The sequence below is a fragment of the Zingiber officinale genome, chromosome 9B, assembly GCF_018446385.1.
Source record: "Zingiber officinale cultivar Zhangliang chromosome 9B, Zo_v1.1, whole genome shotgun sequence".
Taxonomy (NCBI): domain Eukaryota; kingdom Viridiplantae; phylum Streptophyta; class Magnoliopsida; order Zingiberales; family Zingiberaceae; genus Zingiber; species Zingiber officinale.
The window spans coordinates 9,499,532-9,521,832 of NC_056003.1; the positions used below are offsets into that span (position 1 = coordinate 9,499,532).

General features: G+C 40.0%; 2 protein-coding genes and 2 non-coding genes across 4 annotated transcripts; 3 read left to right on the forward strand and 1 right to left on the reverse strand.

Annotated features, from left to right (window-relative positions):
• Window positions 1-9,835: 9,835 nt before the first annotated feature.
• LOC122022490 (omega-hydroxypalmitate O-feruloyl transferase-like) lies at window positions 9,836-11,629 on the forward strand. Its single transcript, XM_042580511.1, has 3 exons — window positions 9,836-10,023; window positions 10,098-10,523; window positions 10,601-11,629. Exons 1-3 carry the CDS (start codon window positions 10,021-10,023, stop codon window positions 11,462-11,464), a joined length of 1,293 nt encoding a protein of 430 aa, XP_042436445.1. The 5' UTR covers window positions 9,836-10,020; the 3' UTR covers window positions 11,465-11,629.
• Window positions 11,630-15,497: 3,868 nt separating this feature from the next.
• Window positions 15,498-16,166, reverse strand: LOC122022797 (ethylene-responsive transcription factor ERF062-like). Its single transcript, XM_042580912.1, has one exon. It carries the CDS (start codon window positions 16,164-16,166, stop codon window positions 15,498-15,500), a length of 669 nt encoding a protein of 222 aa, XP_042436846.1.
• Window positions 16,167-20,152: 3,986 nt separating this feature from the next.
• Window positions 20,153-20,241, forward strand: LOC122025981. The gene has a single exon (XR_006123969.1). It is a non-coding gene; the product is annotated as a small nucleolar RNA R38 (small nucleolar RNA).
• Window positions 20,242-20,315: 74 nt separating this feature from the next.
• Window positions 20,316-20,401, forward strand: LOC122025988. The gene has a single exon (XR_006123975.1). It is a non-coding gene; the product is annotated as a small nucleolar RNA snoR20a (small nucleolar RNA).
• The last annotated feature ends 1,900 nt before the right edge of the window (window positions 20,402-22,301 follow it).

Sequence of the window (22,301 nt, forward strand, 5' to 3'; positions counted from 1 at the left end):
GTCAATCTAATTGGCACATAGTGATCTAAACATCTTTGATATATGATTTTAGATCTATTACACTTAGGAATATAGAACCTATGGCAAAATGATCAAAATTATCAAAAATGGCAACTAAGGCTAGAATTAGGTATTTCCTATACCTTTACATGTTACTTGCCATATTTTGTTTGCCATATGCCATGTCATGACATCATACTTAATTTATCATCATTTGATAGGTCATGATAAAGCTTAGGTTCTTTATATGTCATGCTTTAGTTAAGTTTCATACTTTATGCCATGATATCATGACATTGGCACATGTTTTCATTTATGATATTATGTCATGCCATGTCATCATCTCTTGCAGTAATAATCAATGAAATTGATTTAAGGATAGAAACACAATTTGATATTGAGATCAAATTGGTGTTTAGAAAATGCATGAGAACTTAGCCTAAGATGACCTAAACTCATATCTCACATCAAAATTGACTTGGATGTGTTTGATACACTTTAGATGTGTGTGAGATATTAGGATCATGAGTTAGGATCAAGGTGCATAGTTCTTGTACCTAGATGAGCCTAATTCAAGAAATGAAGGATCATAGGGAAAGCTTGTGTACAAGTCATGTACATCTAGCCCTAAGATTATGGTCCTAAATTCAAATGGTTTTAAAAGCATTTTAAAATTGATTTGAAAAACCTTGATGAAGCTTTCCTAGTGATAGTATTCATCATTGAACATTGTGATACAAAGTTGAGTTAAACTTGAACTATTTCAAAGTTTTAGAACTTTGTATCAAGATTGAAAAATGGAAGTTATTTTCATAGAAATCTATTTTTCCATGATAGTATATGTTATGAGGAATGTATCCTCAAAATTTCACAATTTTTCGAATTTTTTGGAATTTTCTAGGAGTTTCTGAATTTCGGGAAGGAAATTTCAGAAATCTGCCTATCAGAGTTGTGGACCGATCCAGGAAGTCCCTGATCGGTCCAGGTCTGTGTGGATCGGTCACTGGACCGATCCAGAGGAAGCATGATCGGTCCGGTGACCGATCAGGGCGTGCCAACTGCTGAATCGACTGGTTTCTGATCGGTCCGGGGACCGATCAGGGCGTGCCGAATTTCTGATTTTTCAGCTGTTGTCTGAAATTTCAGTTATGGAAATGGTGTTTTTGGATTTCTAAAGGTTTGGAACTCACAAAGACATTGTTGGTGCAATGGTCAAGGGGGAGTTGACCTTTAGGGGGAGTTTTTACTCCTTAAGACTTTTGAGGATTAGGGATATGGGATTATCACTAAGTTGATTGTTGAGTTTGGTATCAAGTGGGAAATTAAGAGTTTCAATGAAAGGTATGAGACTTTCATTAGGAAGAAACTCTTGACCTTGATACCCTCTTTTTCTTTTTGATGTGTGTCAAAAAGGGGAGAGTGTTCATTGGAGAATTATTGGAGAACCCAAGTTAGGTTATCGGGTTAACCTAAGCTAGGGGAAGAATGTCAAGGAATGTTCGAGGAAGAACATTGGAATTCTTTTTGATGTGTGTCAAAAAGGGGGAGAATTATTGGAGAACCCAAGTTAGGTTATCGGGTTAACCTAAGGGGAGAATGTCCAGAGAATGTTCAAGAAAAGAACATTGGACATTGGAAGATGATTGGAAAACCTAAGTTAGGTTATCGGGTTAACCTAACTTGATTATGGGTTTTGTCAAACATCAAAAAGGGGGAGATTGTTGGTGCAACCTTAGGTCAAGGTTGACCTGGTTGACCTGACTCGAGTTGACATGACTCGAGTTGTATTTTGATGTTTGACTTAGGAAGATTGTCGGTGCAACCTTAGGTCAAGGTTGACCTAGTTGAGTTGCATGTTGATGTTTGACACTCGTGGAAGAGTTGTATTCTTGATATGGGACAAGAATAGATGTTTGGGAGATTGTTGGTGCAACCTTAGGTCAAGGTTGACTTGGTTGACCTGATTCGGGAAAAAGTCCAAGTATGGAGACTTGGCACTGGAAAAGTCCAAGCAGGGAGCTTGGCACGCGAAAAGTCCAAGTATGGAGACTTGGCACGGGAAAAGTCCAAGTATGGAGACTTGGCACTGGAAAAGTCCAAGTATGGAAACGTGGCAGTGGGAAAGTCCTAACTGGGATGTTAGGCAGTTGAAAAGTCCTGGTGAGTGAAGCCAGGCAGTCGTGAAATCCTGGTGAGTGAATCCAGGTGAAAATCCTACTGAGTAAAGCTAGGTGAAGGTGAAAGTCCTGGTGAGTGAAGCCAGGCATTCGGGAAAATCTTGGTGAGTGAAGCCAGGTGAAAATCCTAGTGAGTGAAGCTAGGTGAATGAGAAAGTCCTAACTGGGATGTTAGGCAGTTGGAAAGTCCTGGTGAGTGAAGCCAGACAGTTGTGGAAATCCTGGTGAGTGAAGCCAGGTGAAAACCCTAGTGAGTGAAGCTAGGTGAAAGTCCTGGTGAGTGAAGCCGGGCAAGGGAAAATCCAGATGGATCAAGGGTGATCAGACATCTGGTGATGGGAAGTCCAAGTAGGTCATAGGAGTGATCGGATACTTGGTACGGAGAGAAAAGTCTAAGTGGGTAAAAGGGATTGACCGGACACTTAGCGGGGAGTCCTAGCAGGTCAAGGGAGTGACCGGATGCTAGGCGCAATGTACCAACAGGTCAAGATTGACCGGATGTTGGTTTGGACTTGGTTTGGGCGAAAACCATGAGCTGGATCGATCTGGTGATCGATCCACTGATACCGAGAATATTCTGATCGGTCTGGTGACCGATCAGTAACACATCGCAGCATATCAGGTTAACCGATCGGTCCGTGACCGATCAGAGTCGATCGGTAGCTACTGTCGAGCGCTGATCGGTCCGGGACCGATCGAAGCCTGATCGGTCCCGGACCGATCAGAGGTTCCTGATCGGTCCATGGACCGATCGGGGACAGAAGCGAAGGAGGAGGGAATGGATCGGTCCGACGATCCACATGGAGCCCGATCGGTCCACGCATCGATTCAGTACCCGTTGCGACGCAACGGCTAGATTTCTTCTGTGTTTCTTCTTTTTCTTCGCAGGTTATAAAAGGAGGGCTGCTGCTGCGAGCCTCTTGCTTCCTTCTTCTCCCTTCTTCCTGTTCTTGGTGCTGCTAAGCTTGCTGTTGAGCTTTGTTGAGCTGCTTTGAAGCTTCGCGTGAGCTTCCGGCTGGGTCACCTGCTGTTGTAGGCGCTTGGAAGCTGCTGCTTCTTCCAGTCGAAGAGAAGGCAAGAAAGTTTACATTTGTATTGTACTTTGTTTCTTGTTTTCCTTGTACTCTTCTCTTGCTGTTGCAAGAAGTTTCTGTGGCGAGGTTTCTCCACCCAGAAGGAGAGTTTTTATTAGCCGGTTTTCCGGGGACTCATCCACCGACGGATTGATTGGGTTCGTCCACCTTACGGACACGCCGAGGAGTAGGAGCATCATCTCCGAACCTCGTACATCGCTGTGTTAAGGTTTGATATTCTTTCTTTCGTTTCTAGTTTATTTTTCCGCTGCGCTAACGAATTGTAGGAAGAAACGAGCGATTTGGGGCGGCTATTCACACCCCCCTCTCTAGCCGAGTACGTTGGATCCCAACAGGTACGTCTTTGTATTCATTTTGTACTTATTTTGTTATCCTATTATTATGTGGATGCTTATATGTTCGCGAGACCTACCTCGAGCATCGAGGTACCAGGGATCGGGGCAACCCGATCACTGGTTCTAGGTGTTGTTGACAAGAAGATATCGGACGACTTGGTCAACATAAAGGACAGATCGTCAACCGGGTCATGGGGATGCGGTCAACTTTCCAGACACGTCACATCGGCAGGTTCGTCTTCTCAGCTTCCCGACAGGATCAATTATTATTAGGGAATACTTATTATTTTCCTAATTTATGTATTTTTCTATTGTCGCTTGTAATGGTATTTATATATACCATATGCTATTATTAATAATATGTGAATTCTATCATCAATATGGTATCAGAGCTCTAAGCTTAACAACAACCCTTTTTTCTCTTTCTTTTTTTCTCCACAATACCTACCCGCCGCCTTCTATAATAGTTGCCGCCTACGACATCAACCGCCGGCTCCAGTTGTCTTCTACAATGGTTGCCGCTGACGACATCACCCATCGGCTATCCCTCACAAATACTCATGATTCTCCTATCTCTCTTGTGGTTCTCAACGTCAATGCTTAGACACCGTTAAAACTCACCACCTCCAATTATTCTGTCTGGTGCTTGTAGTTCAAGTCTCTTCTATTCGGATATGACTTACTGGGTTTTGTTGATGGCTCACATCCCTGTCCCCCTGCGCAGATAATGCCTACAGATGCCACGCTCTCTCAGGCGAATCCTGATCATATTCTCTGACTCCGCCAGGATCAATTTCTCCTCAATGCTATTATAGGTTTGATGTCTCCTACTCTTGTGCAATTTATTTCTTCATCAACTTCATCTAGAGACACATGGCAGATGCTGAAGAGAACCTGTAACGCCCGCCCCTCTGGTAGGGCGGGGTTACGGGAACATACATGCATATTAATCTATTTCTAAGCAGCGGAAGAATTTATTTCTATATTCTTTTATGTTTTTAATTTACTTTTATTTTTAAACACCAATAACTAATTAACTAAACATTTATAATCATATGAGCATGTTAAGCATAATTTTAAATTTAAAAAGTCATGATATCAATTTCCAACATAAGCATAAATAAGCATTAAGTAATCATGCAAAACATTAACATAAAATAGGCATAGTTCATATCAAGCATAAATTAACATAAACAGGTCTTTTTCCTTAGCCGAGCCACCACCACACACATCTCTTGCCCCTCATGTTGTTCCCTTAGTTTATCCATCCTTTACCTTTATCTACGGTACAAGGAAAGTAAACTATAAGCACATAGGCTTAGTAATATCCTTTCCTACTCACAAAAACCATGTATCATAGCATAATCACATAAGCATATAGCATGGAGACATAATCATCAAACATCATATCATGTAAAAGAGCATCATAACATATCATATCATTCTATATAAAAGCATCATGTCATATCATATCATAAAAAGAGCATCATGTCATATCATATCATATCATAAAAGAGCATCATGTCATATCATATCATAAAAGAGCATCATGCCATATCATATCATATCATAACCTATCATATCATAAAAGTATATGCAAGATGTCTTTCAAAAACAGGAAAAGCTTGGGATAGCATGCCCGCTTTAAGAAGCGTGCACACGCGTTATAGGAGCCCTATATAAAGGGGGTCCAGGCATCGGCGGAGGTATACTTTTCTCGCGATTTCTACTGTTGCACTACAATTCTCTTTGCTTCTTGCTTCGCCGGAGACTGACTTGAGCATCGGAGGGCCATCGCCGGGGACCCCTTCCCTGGATCGGCACTGACGCTGCTTGTGTTGCAGGTGGGAGTGAAGTCCACCGGAGGTCAGCGAGAGCGCCACGTCCCCAGCATCCGTCTCTTTGACTTTCGGACAGGATCACCATACAAAGAGGTGGCTATGGGTTGAAGATCACTAGCGTTCATGTGTATGCCATCAAACACACTTTTGAACAACACGTTGATAGAGCTTCTAGTGTCGACGAAAACTCTGGCCACACGACTACTGGCGATGACAATTTTGATGAAAAGTGCATCGTCATAAGGGAGCTACACTCCCTCCAGGTATTGCGGCCCGAAGTTGATCAAGGGCCCAATAGCTTGTTCCTGGCTGCAGCCTACCACATGTATCTCTACTCGGTGTTCAAGTGACTTCCTGGCTCTGGCGGAATCCTCGTCAGTAGGTCCTCCGGAGATCATGTCGATCTCCTGAATGACGATATTTCCCCTATTCTCTTCCTTAGGGGATTCCATTAGCTCCTTGCCCCGTCTTGCATGCTGACTTCCCTGACATCCTTTCTCAGGCAAGGGTTTGCTTGATTATGCTACAGTAGTGGGCGGATTGTCTAGTAGTCTTTGGAGTTTGGGCGCGATCTTGGGTGGAGGCAAGCCAAGTTCGACCGCCCGCTGAGAATCTCGGGCGAACTGGATGTAATCTCCTGTGTAATGGGTGTGAAACCTATGATAAGTGCAGTAACGGGGTCCCCACTGGGCAGGTTTAGGATCTTGGACAGCCTCGACTCGTTACACAATTCTGGTTTCCTGGACAGGTGAGAACCCAGGTCGGGGATCCCTAGTATGGGTAAAGGGTCGAGCGGGAGGTTGGGGCGGTTTTCTTTCCGCCTTGTTGATAGGAGCAAGAACTTTGGCTTCTTTTCTCTGAGCAGCTTGGGATTCCTCCACATTGATGTAGCTTGCGGTCTTTCCAAGCATCTCATCGAAATTCTTTACGGGCTCTCGAATGAGGGCTAGAAAGAAATCCCTTCCACCAGACCTTGGGAGAAGGCGCTCATCAGGATATTAGAGGTAGCGGACGAGACATCCAGAGATACATGGTTGAAGCGTTTTATGTATGCCCTTAGGGGTCCAGTGGACCCCTGTTTGAGAGAAAATAGGCAATGGCCCATCTTTTGGTACCTCCTACTACTGGCGAAGTGGTGTAGAAAAGCGTTCTTGAAATCCCGAAAGCCAGTGATGGATCCGATAGACAGTCTATCAAACCACCTTTGTGCTGAGCCTGATAGGGTATATAAGAACACTCGACACTTAATAGCTTTGCTATATTGATGAAGCAGCGCAACATTTTGAAACTTGCAGAGGTGATCCTCTGGGTCTTTACTGCCTTCGTACTCCCCAATAACTAGGGGCTTATACCCCTTCGGTAGCTTTTCCTCGAGCACCCTTGGAGAGAAAGGTACCTGTAGTTCCTCGGGTACCTCCTTGGGCTCCTCCCAGAGGACTATGGGCTTCCCCTTTTCTGAATCTCTTGGCCGTGAACTTTCGGCCCTAGAGGCTTGTCACTGTTCCTTCTTGTTGCTACGATCCCAACTGGGGTCGAAATAGAAAGCTCGGGGGAAGTTTTCTGGCTATTTCCTCTTAGACCCTTGGTCAGAAGCATGAATCTGGTCCTTCGAGGCTGCTGATCTCTTCGGTGGTTGTGAATCTGCAGTATGCCTCTCGGAAGCTGCTCGTCTTTTGACTTCCTTGAACAGCTCGTACTCTCCCACTGTCATGGTTACGTTGATCTTACCGGTGTCCTCCTTGTTCATGTTCCAGAACAGGTGAAGAAGATTCTCACAGATGACGCCAAATTGATCCTATCCAGAATCTGAGTCATACGAAGGTTGGCGAAGGTGGCGTTGGTGTTGATGGAAAGACGACTTTGATGCACCCTATGTCATTAGGAAAGTGAACATCCACGTGGTACCAAAGGTCGGTAGTAACCAAACAGGTGATACTTGGGCTCTGCACACACTCAGACAACACACGGAGCGTTAGAGACCAAAAATTAGGAAAAAAGTCCCCGGCGCAGACCCTCCGACGCTCAAGTCAGGTTCTTTTTCCCCGGAATAGCAGTGTACGAAAGAAGGAAAAAAGAACTGTTGAAGATGTGTGTGAAGGTGCACGTACCTGGCCAATGAAGAGGACCTCCCTTTTTATAAGATTCTGCCTGCCTTTTGAGCCTGATCATTGCCAGAGAATGTTGGGTGTCAGGGTATGTCAGGGGAGGAAGGACTTCTGGCGGCTTCCCATTGGCTAGAGGAAGGTTCCACCTTCAGTGTGTAGCAAACCATTGGAATATTCCCTTATTGATAGCAGTTATTCTTTGGTAGAAGGTTATAATCCCCTGACATTATTATCGCTTAGCTTTATCCGTCCCGCACAGATTCAGCTACAGACAACTCGAGGTGATTGCTCAGATATGCTACAAGGATTGAGCTTTAATGAAGAGGATGACCCATGTCGACTCGGTCGGGGCTTATCGGAGACTGTGGCCAAGGATCTATCCTTCATAATCTGGCTGCAGAGCCGGTCGGGGATTGTCTCATTCCAGGGCTTAGACCCGGAGACTTGCCCTGCCTGTGTCCCACCATGAATTATGCGGCTGGTGATGCGAAGCGGCCCTGACTCCCTTCTTCCCTTGATTGTTGACTGTCACGTCTTCTCGACTATTGGCTGCTGCATGCTTTTGACTATTGACTGTCATATTCTTTTTACTATTGACTGTCACATTCTCCTGACTATTGACTATCACAACATCTTAACTTTTGACTTCCTGATCTTATCATGTCCCTCATTTACGCACCGTATCATCAAACAACAGAGGCGAGCAATACAGCACAATTTAAATCATCCATCAATTTTATGATGGATATTAGGTTGCTCTAAATATCTAGAAACATAAAACTAAGTATGAATCATTAGATCCGGTATGAATTATCCTGATATTTTTCATTGGGCATGGTGACGACCAGACAATCATTGTTTAATTCTTTTATGTCAAATAATACGCCTAAATATGTGTTGGACCCCATGATAGTTTTGATGTGATCAACCAAGTTGGTTAGGTCCTGCGTTGTATTTGATCCGTGTGTCTAAGTGTGCAGGAGCTTAGGAGCGCAGGAAGTCGAGCGGAAGACGCAGCTAGCGAGAAGGACGACACGGGAAGGGAGCTGACAGGCTCGGTGCGTCCGAAGGACGAGAGAGCTGCGGAAGAGTACTCCGGTGGGCGTGAAGAGCGTGCGCGGCGTTCGAGGGACGTTAAGCCGGGACGGAAGGCTGCTCGAGGAGAAGGCCGGGAATTGGGTTCGGGTGAGTCCTATTCCGGTTGGCCGCAATCACCCAAAAGAACGGAGCGTCGGAAGCTGAAGAAACTAGGCTGAAAAGTAGGCTGCCAGCTTGGAGGCGCCTCCATCATGAAGGCGCCTTCAACCCTGTTGAAGGCGCCTTCAACAGGTCAAAGTGATCGTTCTGCGCGTGGATAAAGTTTTATCCGCTGACTCCCATAGAGGCGCCTTGGACCCTCGTTGGAGGCACCTTGGAGCCTCGGGATAGGATTTCCAGAACCTATATAAAGGCCCTTGGAGCTAGGAATTCAATAACAACTCAAGCATTCAATCTGTAGTGTTTCCTAGCAATAGTTCTGAGCTTTTGAAAATGTAAAAGGCTTCTTCGCCTTCAGCAAAGGAGAGTTTCTTTTAGTGTGCTTTTATTGCCCTGGATTAACAACTTCCTTGGTTGTAACCAGGTTAATTCTTCTGTGTCTTTCTTTTACTGTTTTATTATTTTGTTAACTATTGCACTAACTGAGTTGAAAGTACGAGGAGGGTATAGTTACTTTTTGTTTTCAGCAATTCACCCCCCTCTTGTCGGTCTCCGCTGTACCAACAATATGTACCCATGTGTTTCAAATAATGAAATTAAGAGTATGCTTTATCACTGTATTATCTTGTTAATTTTCTCTTTGAGCGTCCATAGAGGTTCTAGCATGTGCTGATCCTTTTGTGATTGCTTAAAAATTACTAAATGGTATTTTCTCCTCTCTTAGAATTGTAGTTGTGAAGTTGCATGCCCATGCTACACAACATGCATGGTTCGATCGATGTATTATCCTTTGGTTTGTTCACCGAACCATGCATCAACCATGACCTAAAGATCTATCATTAAATAATTTCACATATTGATTCTCTGCTTTTCTTCTTACTCAATAATTTAATTTCTTTTCTGAATTAGTCAAACGTAACCCACTGTTACGTGTTGATTAGGAGGCCAACCACAGTATCGCCGGCTGATGTAACTAACTCAGTAGCTGCGTTTGGTTGATTGGTTCCATGGCAGTGACCAACCCCAACCATGACCCGTTAGATTCGAACATATATCCTCCAACCCTAACAACAAGCTACCGCGGCCTTCTCATCTTAATTTGAATTCCATCTCTTTAATCAGTTCAGTTAAACAGGTGAGCGCCATGCATGCATGGCTTCCCTTCTATAAATAGCTCGATTTGCTAACCCACAATCAAGAAGCATCGATCCTCTCTAGTTCTTGCATATCGACAGCATTCGAGTTCGAGTTCGTGTTCTTCAGTTATCGAAATGGTACTGCAATCTCAACTCGTTATATATATATAGGTTGAATAATTACGATACAATTTTTCTCTACGTTTGATCAGGTTGCCGAGCTGAACGTAAAGCAGAGGGAAGCAACTCTAGTGGTGCCGGCGGCGGAGGAGACACAGAAGGGCCTCTACTTCCTCAGCAACCTGGATCAGAACATTGCGGTCATAGTGCAGACAATTTATAGCTTCAAGTCAGGGGAGAAGGGGAATGGCACGGCGGCGAGGGTGATCAAGGAGGCTCTGGCCAAAGTGCTCGTGCACTACTACCCGCTCGCCGGTCGCCTCACCATTAGCGCCGAGGGGAAGTTGATTGTAGACTGCACCGGCGAGGGCGCGGTGTTCGTCGAGGCGGAAGCCGACTGCGAGATGGAAGACATCGGAGACATTGGGATTAAGCCTGATCCGGCCACGCTGGGGAAGTTAGTTTATAACGTTCCCGGTGCCAAGAACATATTGGAGATACCTCCATTGGTTGTTCAGGTTTGATTTTGCTCTTGAATGATTTGATTTGATTTGATTTGATCGATGATCGCAATTGATTAATTCGGTATATTCAGTTAACGACTTTTACTTGCGGGGGATTCGTCTTGGGGTTGTCGATGAACCACTGCATGTTCGACGGCCTCAGCGCGATGGAGTTCGTGAACTCGTGGGGCGAGACGGCGCGCGGGCTGCCGCTGTCGGTGCCGCCGTTCGTCGACCGCACGGTTCTGCGGGCGCGCGATCCGCCGGTGATCGGCTTCCCCCACCACGAGTTCGCGGAGATCGAGGACGTCTCGGAGTCGGCGGCGCTGTACCAGAAGGAGGAGATGCTGTACCGCTCGTTCTGCTTCGACCCCGACAAGCTGGAGGCGGTGAAGCGGCGGGCGACGGAAGGCGCCGGCTCGCCGACCAAGTGCACCACCTTCGAGGCCCTGGCGGGCCTCGTGTGGCGCGCGCGCGCGCAGGCGCTGGGGCTGCGCGCGGGGCAGCGGACCAAGCTGCTCTTCGCGGTCGACGGGCGTCCGCGCTTCGAGCCGCCGCTGCCAAAGGGCTACTTCGGCAACGGCATCGTGCTCACCAACGCGCTGTGCACGGCAGGGGAGCTCCTGGAACGGCCGCTGGGATTCGCGGTGGGACTGGTGCAGGAGGCGGTGAGGATGGTGACGGAGGAGTACATGCGGTCCGCCATAGACTACTTCGAGGCGACCAGGGCGCGGCCTTCGCTGACGGCGACGCTGCTGATCACCACCTGGTCCCGTCTGTCGTTCCACACCACGGACTTCGGGTGGGGCAAGCCGATTCAGTCGGGGCCGGTGGCGCTGCCTGAAAAGGAAGTGAGCTTGTTCCTGGCTCATGGCAAGGAGAGGAAGAGCATCAACGTCCTGCTGGGGCTCCCGAGCTCAGCAATGGAGAGATTCCAAGAGGTGGTGGAGATATAGATGTGGATGGTGGTTATTATGCTTAATTATGAATAGAATAAGCTTGAGGCGGATAACCTAAACTGAAAGTATACGTAAGTTTGATCAAGGAGTTTGAAGGTTAGTGATATAGTCTGTTGTTGTAAGTGAATCTAGAGTAATATATAAAATTGATAGTTAAAATGATGTGATAATTAAAGTAAATGTGCACTTATCTAGATAAATTATTTCTCAAAAGTGAGACCTATACATTCGGATGGACTTTAATTCGACTGGAGCAATGGGGAGCAGCTCTTTTTATCTTATGGGTAAGTTCCTCGGCATATGATCGATCGACCTCATACTTAGCTCCTTATTCTTATAATACAATTCTCAGTATACAATCGGTCGCCCTAAAGTGTCAGTCGGACTTAAGCGCCTCAGTGCCTCACTCAGTGCCAATACACACAAAATAAACCCAGTCAACTCCTACAACGATCGGGCATATGAGGCTCAGTTCCCCGATTCTAGAATACAACTCCCAGTATATGGTCAGCCGGCTAGAGGGCTAGTCAGACTTACAGGGCATAGTTCCCCATCTCTCAGCGTTAAGACAACTCCCATCATATGAGAGGTCGGCCAAAGAGTCAATCGAACTTAAAGGACTTTGTTCCCCACTTCTCTTGCCAGCCTCCTAGCATACAATCGATCGGCCTCCAGGAGACAACATTATCAGATAATCACAACAATCTATCAGAGAATAACAACTACTTGACATAGGATATTCCACCACCAAGGCATATACAGGAAACAAAACCTTCCTTTGAGAGTATTCATGCAGTTTCCATTGTCTAACATTACTTAGCATATTTTGACATCAGACATTCTCAGTCGTCTCATTAATACGAGAGTTACAAAAGACGATTCATATGCATAAAACATAACCTTCCTCGAAGGGTAGCTATACACATTCTATTATTCGACATATTCTGACACCAGATATTTTCTAACACCTCATGATTACAGGATTCTAAGGATCAGTATAAAAAAAGATCCTCTCCGTTGACCAGGTATGCTTTATAGTGTCAAAATATGCATGCATCTACTGTTCATTTTCTTATCCACATTTCACTCGGCTATTGTATTAATTTGAACATCGGAGTGCTTGTACCAGGGTCCCCTCCTTGGTTCTTACTTTAACGCTCCCTTTTGCTCTCTTTACAGTGTGCACAGAAAAAAAATATCAAGTATCATTTCTTCTCTATTCAAGAGTCTTCTCATAGTCAATAATAAAGTCATCTGTCCAATCCATCATCTTTACTAAAAAAAAATAATAATCTCAGTTAGTTTCATTGACTATCTCTGAGGTGACTAGCCTTACCCCACGGAAGTTTTCCACCGGGTTCGAACCGTGAGTGTCTGGGTGACAACCTGGATGTCCTACCGCGGCACCATGGCCTCGGGGACCAAAATAATAGCCGTAACTGAGGTTTGAATCGTAAATGCTTGGATGACAATCTAAATATCCTATCGTAGCACCATGACTCCGGGGGCGAGGAGTACGATCTAATTAAGAATACATGAATAGTTCAGTGTGTTAATTTGAAACACGCCATGGTAATTAGATGCCATGCTATACTTGACATGTTATGATAAATTGATTTTGTATTAAAATGCATCAGATTTTCTATGATATCATGTTTTTAAAGACAGCATATGCATGCGCCGATGGGATAGCAATTCGGGTCGAGTTCTAATAGATAGGTTGATGAGTTGAAATATCAAAATTTAAATCTAATTTAATTAATATTTCAAGTTAAATTAATCTGACTCGTTTATCTATATTTAATCTGAATGCAATCTGAAAGGACTCATAATCCAAATCTAATCCGAAATCGACTTAATCCGAAAATAATCTATTTATATAAACATGCTCATCTTAACTCGAATCCGACCCGAAAAGACCTATTTTATTAAATATATTCATTTTAATCAAAACTCAATCAGAAGAATACGATTGAAACCTGATCCAAAAATATTTATAAATGAGTTCGTGAATTATAATTTGATCATTTCAGATTAATTCGAATCTGACTCATTTATTAATTATGTCAATCAGATTGACTCGTACCTAATAAGACCTGATTCTAATCTAATTCTTTTCATTCAATTTAGATCGTGTTTTTATATTGGATCAGAAATTGCCACCATTAATACGCATTTGTTCCGCAAATTCCATATTTTTATAGAATTTATAAAATTTAAGCTATTTGCTTACTCGTCAAATTTAAATAATATTAATATATTTGGACATTTTTGACATGTTCAGATATTTGCTTTTATACTTTAATTTAAAGCTTGAAATGATGGGAAATATGCAAATGGTTTAATATGTGAGGAAATGTATAAATTTAAAATATAATTGACTTCTTACTATTTAAATCTTTTTCCATATTGATTCCAAACCTTTTCCCATTCGATTTCATTTGTCAGATCAATAGTCAAATAAATTGAATTATATAAACAATAATAACTTATTCAACTCGACTAAAAGCTCAAATTTAATAAATTTCTTTAGTAGATAAACTTAAGAAGCTAAAAATTAAATGAATGAATAAAATTTAAAGACATTCAAGTTCGACTCGCCATTTATTGCTAAATCTGTATATATTCAAATAAATTGAAAACTAAAAACAAGTGGACAAACTCAATTTTTGCTGATTTGGTTTATCAATTATAGATGTGAACGGGTGTAACGATCACTACAGCTGTAGGCATCGCCGGCGACTAGAAACCGCCGGCGACAATAAGCCTAGAGGAGCTAATTAGAAGCTGGTGACACGACCCGGCGCTATAGCACTTGCAGAAGCCCGCGCCAGACGCGGTCACCGCCGCCATCTCCTCTCCATCTCGCACATGACCTTTTGGAAAAGATCGACGTCGCATGGGAGCTGGAGCGGGTCGTTACTGGCGAATCCGTACGCTAGTTCCGCCTGGTCCAGCAGCGCCTGAAACAGCGGGTGCCCGATACAATCCGTCTTGATGACGAACCGCTCCTGGCTCGGCCCGACATGGACGACCGTGAACCTCTTTGGCCAAGTCGTCGCCGTCGGCTTGATGTCTGAGGCCGTCGCCGGAAGAGGGCTATTCCGATCAGTGACGGATCTAGAAATTCAAGTATGGAGGATGATTTTTACGTGAAACAAGAGATGATATCCTCTATCTCTATCGGTGGAATCTCATAATACTAGGAGTTCCGCTGTCGATAAAAAAGACGTGACCGTCGATGCCGCCCCGCCTTTGGATCCGCCCCTGACTCCGGTTAATTAGTAAGTGAACAGTAACAGTCGAGCTCCTCCTCTTGGTCTATTAGAAAGAATATCAAGAGATACCATAGCCCTAGCCCGGGGATAGAAATCACGAGGATCTTTAATGATAATCTGAATATCTTATCGTGACATTATTCTTCCCGTACTAATAATAGGATTGACAATTGGACAATTATTATATTATTACATTGTTTAATGTATTATAACAATTTTAATTAAGTTGATTTTTTTATTAGATTAGAATAATTTTAGACAAATTTGATAAATATTAAAATAATTTTAATTATTATTATTTAGTCATTTTGAATATATTAAAATAATTTTGATCAAAACGGTTACAATAATATTTTGTGGTTATGGTCTTATGGAAGGCCTTTTTTAATACTTAAAAAATAGATTAGATCAGACTAGAGTTGTTGAGGATTCGACTTACTTGACATGAATTTTGTTTCCAAGGAAACAAATTCAATATTTCTTTATTGTATGCATGTATTAGAAGGAATACGAAGAGGCATAATAAATTTCATACTTTTGTATTTGCATATTTCTTTGATCATTTAGACCGAATATTAACACCTTGATTCAATCACAACACAAGCAATCTAACACACCTTCAGTAAAATAAAAATAAAAAATTTCAAGAACACAAATTCTGCCACACAGAATTCTGACTATTTTTGCAATACCAAATAAACTCAAGAACACATTTTAATCAAATAAGCTATGCCAAAAGAATCTAAATGCAATTAATCGAGATTCGCCGCCGCGGTTATGAGAGGAAGAGAATCCCAAATCATGTCCATGTCGAGAGAAGGCATTCTGCTCAACATCACCCCTCTCGCGTCATCCCTCTTCGCCTCCTTCCCCGCGATGGCGACCGACGCCGGGTTCTCATCGCCCCCCGTCTTCTTCTGTTTCTTCGCCGGCGACGGCGACGGCGACGACGCGGCTGAGTCTCCGGTGGCAAGCTTCGCGTCCAGCAGCGCTGTAATGGCCGCATGGTGCAGCGGCCTCCGGTGTTGTTGTTGCTGCTGCTCCTGCTGCGCGTGCGGGAAGTTGAGGCGAGCGGCGTCGCCGCGCAGCTTGTAGGCGGCGATGTCGTACGCGATGGCGGCGTCCTCGGCGCTGTCGAAGGTGCCGAGCCACACCCTGGTCCGCCGCCGCGGCAGACGGATCTCCGCCACCCACTTCCCCCACTGCCGCTGCCGGACGCCTCTGAACAGCTTCTCCTGCCGGGCGGCGTGGCCCTCAGCCCACTGACTCCGGCGATCCAACGGGAGGCCAAGATCGAGGCCATGTTGGGAAGGTCGAGAGCGCTCTGCCTTGCCGTCGTCGAAATTGATCATGGTAGCGGCAGCGTCGGAGGAACTACTGCTATTATTACTTCCGTTCTGGAAGCAATAACCACCATTCATCGCCACTGACGCCGATCGATTCCTTCGTTGATTGCTGCTGTTGCTTCTCATTTATGTTGTTGAAACAGAGGAACGAAATGGATTCAATTTTTTTTAAGGCACATTCCTAACCTTTTTTCTGTAAATATATTTTCCTTTTCTTAAAACAGAATATAATTTTCTTAAACACATTGTTATTAGGTTGGCTTCATCTCGATTAGGATAATAATTCTGCGTTGAGCTAACACTTTTTAAATAATTAACGATGTGATAGGGTGAGAGGTTACTTGAATGGGGGTCATGTTCTACACGATATTGTTTTTGGTTTAAGCAGTACTTTCCAGCAAGGTATCGACAAGGATGAGACCATTGGTTTGGTGAGACAAATTAATATACACAAACCTTTTAGACGTCGCATTGTTATAATCTTTCTGACCAAAAACAATTTGCTATAATTTTTATAGCTTAAGTATTCCATAAACACAGGAATTGCATCAAAGAACTGAAGGTGCAGAGATGTTAGAGATACCAAGGACTTCATGACATGAACTCCACCTCCATAAGCGAATAACATCATGAACAAGAGCTTAAATCTCAATCATTAACATAACAAAAAATAAACAGTATCGTAATTGTTATGAATCATGAGAGGCATCACCTTCAGGTGCATAAATGAGAGAGGTCAAAGACATGGAGAGGAAAGTAACACGACAATGGATGAGAAATCAGAAAGAGGTTTTATATATATAAAAACTTTCTTAATTTAAGCGATAAGATTTGTTAGCATTTCACTCGAGAGTAATTAGAGTGGCTTTTCTTAATTTTAGGGATAAGATTAGTTAATACTTTGTCCAACATGATTGATTCCAAGTTGTGTAAGCTCAGTCTGTCGAAATGATTAGTTGACATTATTGCTTCTTTGGGTTCATTTTCTTCGTGCTGAGCTGAGCCATGATCAGAAGAGCTTCGGCAATAACAACGTACAGTAAGTTGCTAATGGAGTTTTTGGAATTGGTTCAATGGTTCGGAGGAAAAACATGCATGTATTTGATATCTTGAGTGATTTTTTTTAGTTGACATTAAGATCTACCTCTTTGAATCAAGTAATTCTAAATGACCGATTTAGTTTCATGGAAATTTTCCACTTATTAGTGGCTACTAGAATAAATCAGTAAGTACTTATAGGACCGTTCTTAGGTTTACTTTTCATTAATGGAAAAATCTTGAGTAGTACACTATATCCGCCATTCAAATTTTAGATCTTTTAGTTATCCATTGGAGAGTCTAATCATTCCACCATTATCCGGGGACATATGTCTTAAGTGATATTGATCTTATTTATAGAGGTAAATCAACTATAAAAGGAAGAAAAAAAAAACATGAACAAAGATTATAAATAATTATTTATTGAAGGGCTTAATCATTACATTATTATCTTGAGATATATATCTATAGTGTTACAAGGGCGTAGCTACATGGGGTCAAGGGGGTGCGACCACCCCCTCTGAAATTTTGGGGGAAAAAATTAATATAGTGATTTTAAAAAAAAAAAGAATTTAGTTATAAATTCTAAAAATTTCAGGATTTTTTCATAAGATGTTCAATTAAAACAAACAAGAATCCAAACTTTTTTTTTCTCTCTTTACGCCCACCCTTTTTTTTCTCTCTCAATATTTTTTTTCTCTCTTCCAATTTAAGTGTTGGAAAAACATATAGTGTTAATTCTTCATATATTTAGAATTTATTTTCTAGTTAAGTATGTCAGATATTTATAAATATTGAGATCTTCTGTGCATTTAATGTTTGATTTGTTATATGAAGGTGATCAATTTCATTGACGATCGTTCAAAATTTGATCAATTAAATCATATCATTTATTATTTCTCATCATATAATTCACTACAAGAAAACCTGCAATTAACGATGGAATTTAATTTTCGTCACTAATTAGCGACTGAAATAAATTATGGTCAGTAATTTAGCGACAAAAATTAAATTTCGTTGTCAATTCCATCTCTATACTTATTTAACCTCTTTAATTAGTTACGAAAACTTAATTCCCTCGCTATTTTAGCAACAAAATAAGTTTTCATCTCTATTTTAACAACTCAATTAAGTTTCTATCACTAATTAACTTTCTAATTAAGATTTTTATTCTCGATTTTTCTTCCCAGCGCCCTAAATTCTTCCTTTGTGATCGACCTTCTCTCCTATCTTTGACACGCTCCTCTCCTCTCCTCTTCGATCTCCAGCACCGACATGCATCTCGTCGGTATGCACGATCTTCTCCCGTTCCCTCTCCTCTCTTAGTGACTGTTTGGCGGTGGCCTCATAGCGAGGTCTCGCTTTGCCCATAGCCTCACAATGAGGTATTTCCTTGGTTGCGGCCTTGCAGTGAGGTGGTGAGGTTGGGCGTGACCTCAATAGTGTGCCATGATCAGCTTGAATTCGCCCCCCTTGAATGCAAATTCTAGCTACGCCATTGGTGTTATTGATGAGGTAAATTGACAATAAAAAGAAAAAAAAATGAACATAAGCAAATATTACAAATATACTGGTTGGTTATCTAACAATTACATCATTACCTCGAGGCATATATCTGGAGTGATATTGATCTTATTTATAGAGGTAAATCAGGTAAATCGACGATAAAAGGAAGAAAAAAAACTAACAAAGATTACAAATACACTGGTACAAACCAAAAGCAGTAAAATGAGGAATCAGAAGGAAATTAAGGAAAAAAAAAACATATACAGAGTCATCACAAGGAATTAAAAATATAATCAGAACGCACTTTTCCAGAAACAACTACAATTTCTTACTACGCTAGGAATTAACATAAAAAATGTCAGGAAGCTTATGGTGCTAGAAATAGACAAGAAGATAAGTCAGCTGCCACAATAAATAAATAAATAAATAATAGAATACTGAAACAACACTTAATAATTTTCTTCAAAGGTACGATTCAAGTTAAAGGTGGTAGTAATCCCATGGATTGGTGAATAAATGAGCCAATAAACTAAAATGAGGCCATGATTGATAAAGTTTTACAACATTGGTCCAAATAAAAATAATTATTTGATAGACTAATTAAATTTTATGTGATGAAAGGTGCAAATGTATTATATACATGGAGGAAAATAATTAATATTGCAAAAGAGGATGAAGGGTAAAATAGGAGAAAATTTTAACTTTGTTTATAAATATACCATAATCAAGTGTTAATATATCAATGCAATATATTCACTATAAATTATATATAAAAAGTTAAGATTTAGCCATTATTGCATTCAATAATTATATATTGATTGAAATGCTAAAAGAACTCGTTTTTAAAATTATAGGATAAATATTTTCATAAAACTTAACCATAAGTATATAAGTTAACATGCACTAACCAATCAATTCCGTTTTAAACATGTTTATCTATAATTATATTATTATGAAGATGGAATTTCTGTAAAATGGTTAAATTTCATTAATATATAATTATTAAATTTTATAGAACTTTCATTTTTTTTTTCTTCAATGTGGTCGAACCCATGGTCATAACCATGTGCTAGGCGGGCACGGTTGATGGGCCAGGCTAAGCACGGCCCATGCTAAACAGCAACTAACGGGCTTGATCGGGAGTCTCTGCGAAACCCTAATTCGCTCATCCCCTCCCTTTTTATATCGACGCCACCATATCCACACCGATCAACCGCCGCACTTGTTTTCTTCCTTCTTCTTCTTTCAATATTTTGGTTTCTTTGATCTTCCATCTTCTATTTGATTCATTGGCTCATGTTGGGGATTCTAAATGATGAGCAAATCTTTAGAAAGGAGCCCATCCAATTGGATTGGCTGCGATGATGCTTTCTTGTAAATGAATAGGAAGAGCTGATAGATTTCCCATGGTTTGTTCTTTTTCTTTCTGTTCATGTTTTTTTTTTTTCCTTTTGGTTTTTCGATTTGCTGAGCTTTACATTTTTTTTATATCAATTTTCAGAAGTTTGTTTGTTCCATCTTGTGGATGATGAGAATATTCGTAAAATACAGTTATCCCTGTCTGATAAATTCATATGGTGCTGTCAATGTTCAATCTGACACATTTTCTGCTAATTTTCTTGGGTTTTTAAATCTTCTGTTTGATCCGTCTTCTCTTGGAACCAATCAGCCATCTCTGTTGCCCATGATGACTATTTTCATGGCTGAAAGCAAGTTATAGCACTTGTTTTATGCTGAAATAATTGAGAACTAGGACGGTCTGAGGCAGCAACATGAGATTACTGGATTGCTAGATTCGATTAATTTTATTTCACTTGATCCAACTAATTTATTAATCAAGTAGTTTATTTTATCTCAAAATAGGGTTTTACCGTTTATGGTTGGTAAAAGACCTTTAACACCTTATTACTTTTATTAATTATTTTTATCAGTAGCATTTTATCTCTCTATATTTAAAAATAAAATTTTATAAAAGATAATTATTTTTTTATTATTTTTTAATAATAATTTTAAAAAGGGGGAAAACAATTGATCATTATATTTTTTAGATAAAATTTTCATAAAATTCATATATATTAACATAAATAATAAAAAATAATAATTTTAAAAGGAATAATCAATTAAAAATTTATTTTATTATCCTTGTCAAATTCGAGAAGAGTTAGAGTTTTAAATTGATGAATTAAAATTAAATAAATATTTTTTTATCTTTAGAGATAAAGAAAGGTGGGAGTTTTTTTAATTGTATGTCTATTTTTTTGAAACATTTTCGATGATTTCAATGGATAGAGAGAATTGTGAGACCATCTCTAATCCATAACATTAAATTTGGTGTAATTTTCACATTATAATGGTATAATTTCAACATCAAATACTATTTTAGCTTCAATTCATCCTTATTATATCACATTAAAAAGAAATATTTTTTAGAATATTTTATTATACTTATTAATTTGTTTATATGATAATTATTATATTTAAAATTAATAGGCAATGTATTTTACATTTATGTATATCAAAAATTTTAATATTTTATTGTATTTTTTTTATGAAATTAGTGATAATTTGTAAATGTAATTATAATTAAAATATATTAAATAAATTTAAAATAATAATTTTAATAAATTAAATATTTACAATTATACATAATAAAATTTAAATATGCTATTAAATACACTTAATTTAAATTTATAATAAATAATAATTACATTTAAATATCCAAGTAAAGACAAAAAAAAAAATAATTACAAATTAATTATATTTGATTTTATTAATTATATAATAAAATTTAAAAAATATAAACTCTCTGCCACACCAAATATGGTGATGTGAATAGTGCATCATCAAATCATATTTGGTGTATGGCTTGAAGTTTTTTGGTGCTAAATTTGACACCAAATTTGATGTTTTGATGATGGATTAGAGATGATTTGAGAGCCAATGCTCCTTTGCATATGTTAAGTTTTCATTTACCTCAACTAGTACTCTTTTAAGGCACTTATGTTAAGTCTATTATGTCTTGGACAATAAATGAATGTATATATACTTTGGTAAAAAAGAATAAAGTTTATCATGAAGATGGAATAAAATTCATTATTATTAGGTGGTGAAGATGAGGAGATTTTTAATAATATTTTTTTTTATTCAACAATTTAAAATTATAGTTTTTTTAGTATTTGATGAGCGTGCTATAATAAATTTTTGGTTGATTATTCTTTTTAGAATTATTATTTTTTATTTATGTTTTGTATGTATAAATTTTATAAGAGTTTTTATCAAAAATATAATGTAATCATCAATTTAATATGTTTTTTCTTGTTATTATTAAAAATAATAAAAACAGATAATGATATAATATGGTTTAAATACATGAAAATGTTATCGATAGAAAATATAAGTTATTAAAGGTATTTTATCTTTATGGTGCGACATAATTAATTCAAATGGTTTAACATAGATATGAAAATGAAAATTACATTAATTGCGCTTTGGATCTTTTGTTCGATGGATTTGGATATTTGTTTGGGGCTAACCAGGTCGGGTGGGTAAAAAAGTAGTATATCAAATAATTTGGAGTGTGTATTTAAAGTTGATTTCTAAAATATTGCTTCGATTTGAATTATGATTTTTTTAATTATTTTTCTCATTATTATATTGTCCTATCAC

Coding starts and splice junctions, on each gene's coding strand:
- LOC122022490 (XM_042580511.1), top strand. Junction 10,524..10,600: donor TACCTCCATTGGTTGTTCAG/GTTTGATTTTGC, acceptor CGGTATATTCAG/TTAACGACTTTTACTTGCGG.
- LOC122022797 (XM_042580912.1), bottom strand. CDS start 16,166: ATGAATGGTGGTTATTGCTTCCAGAACGGAAGTAATAATAGCAGTAGT.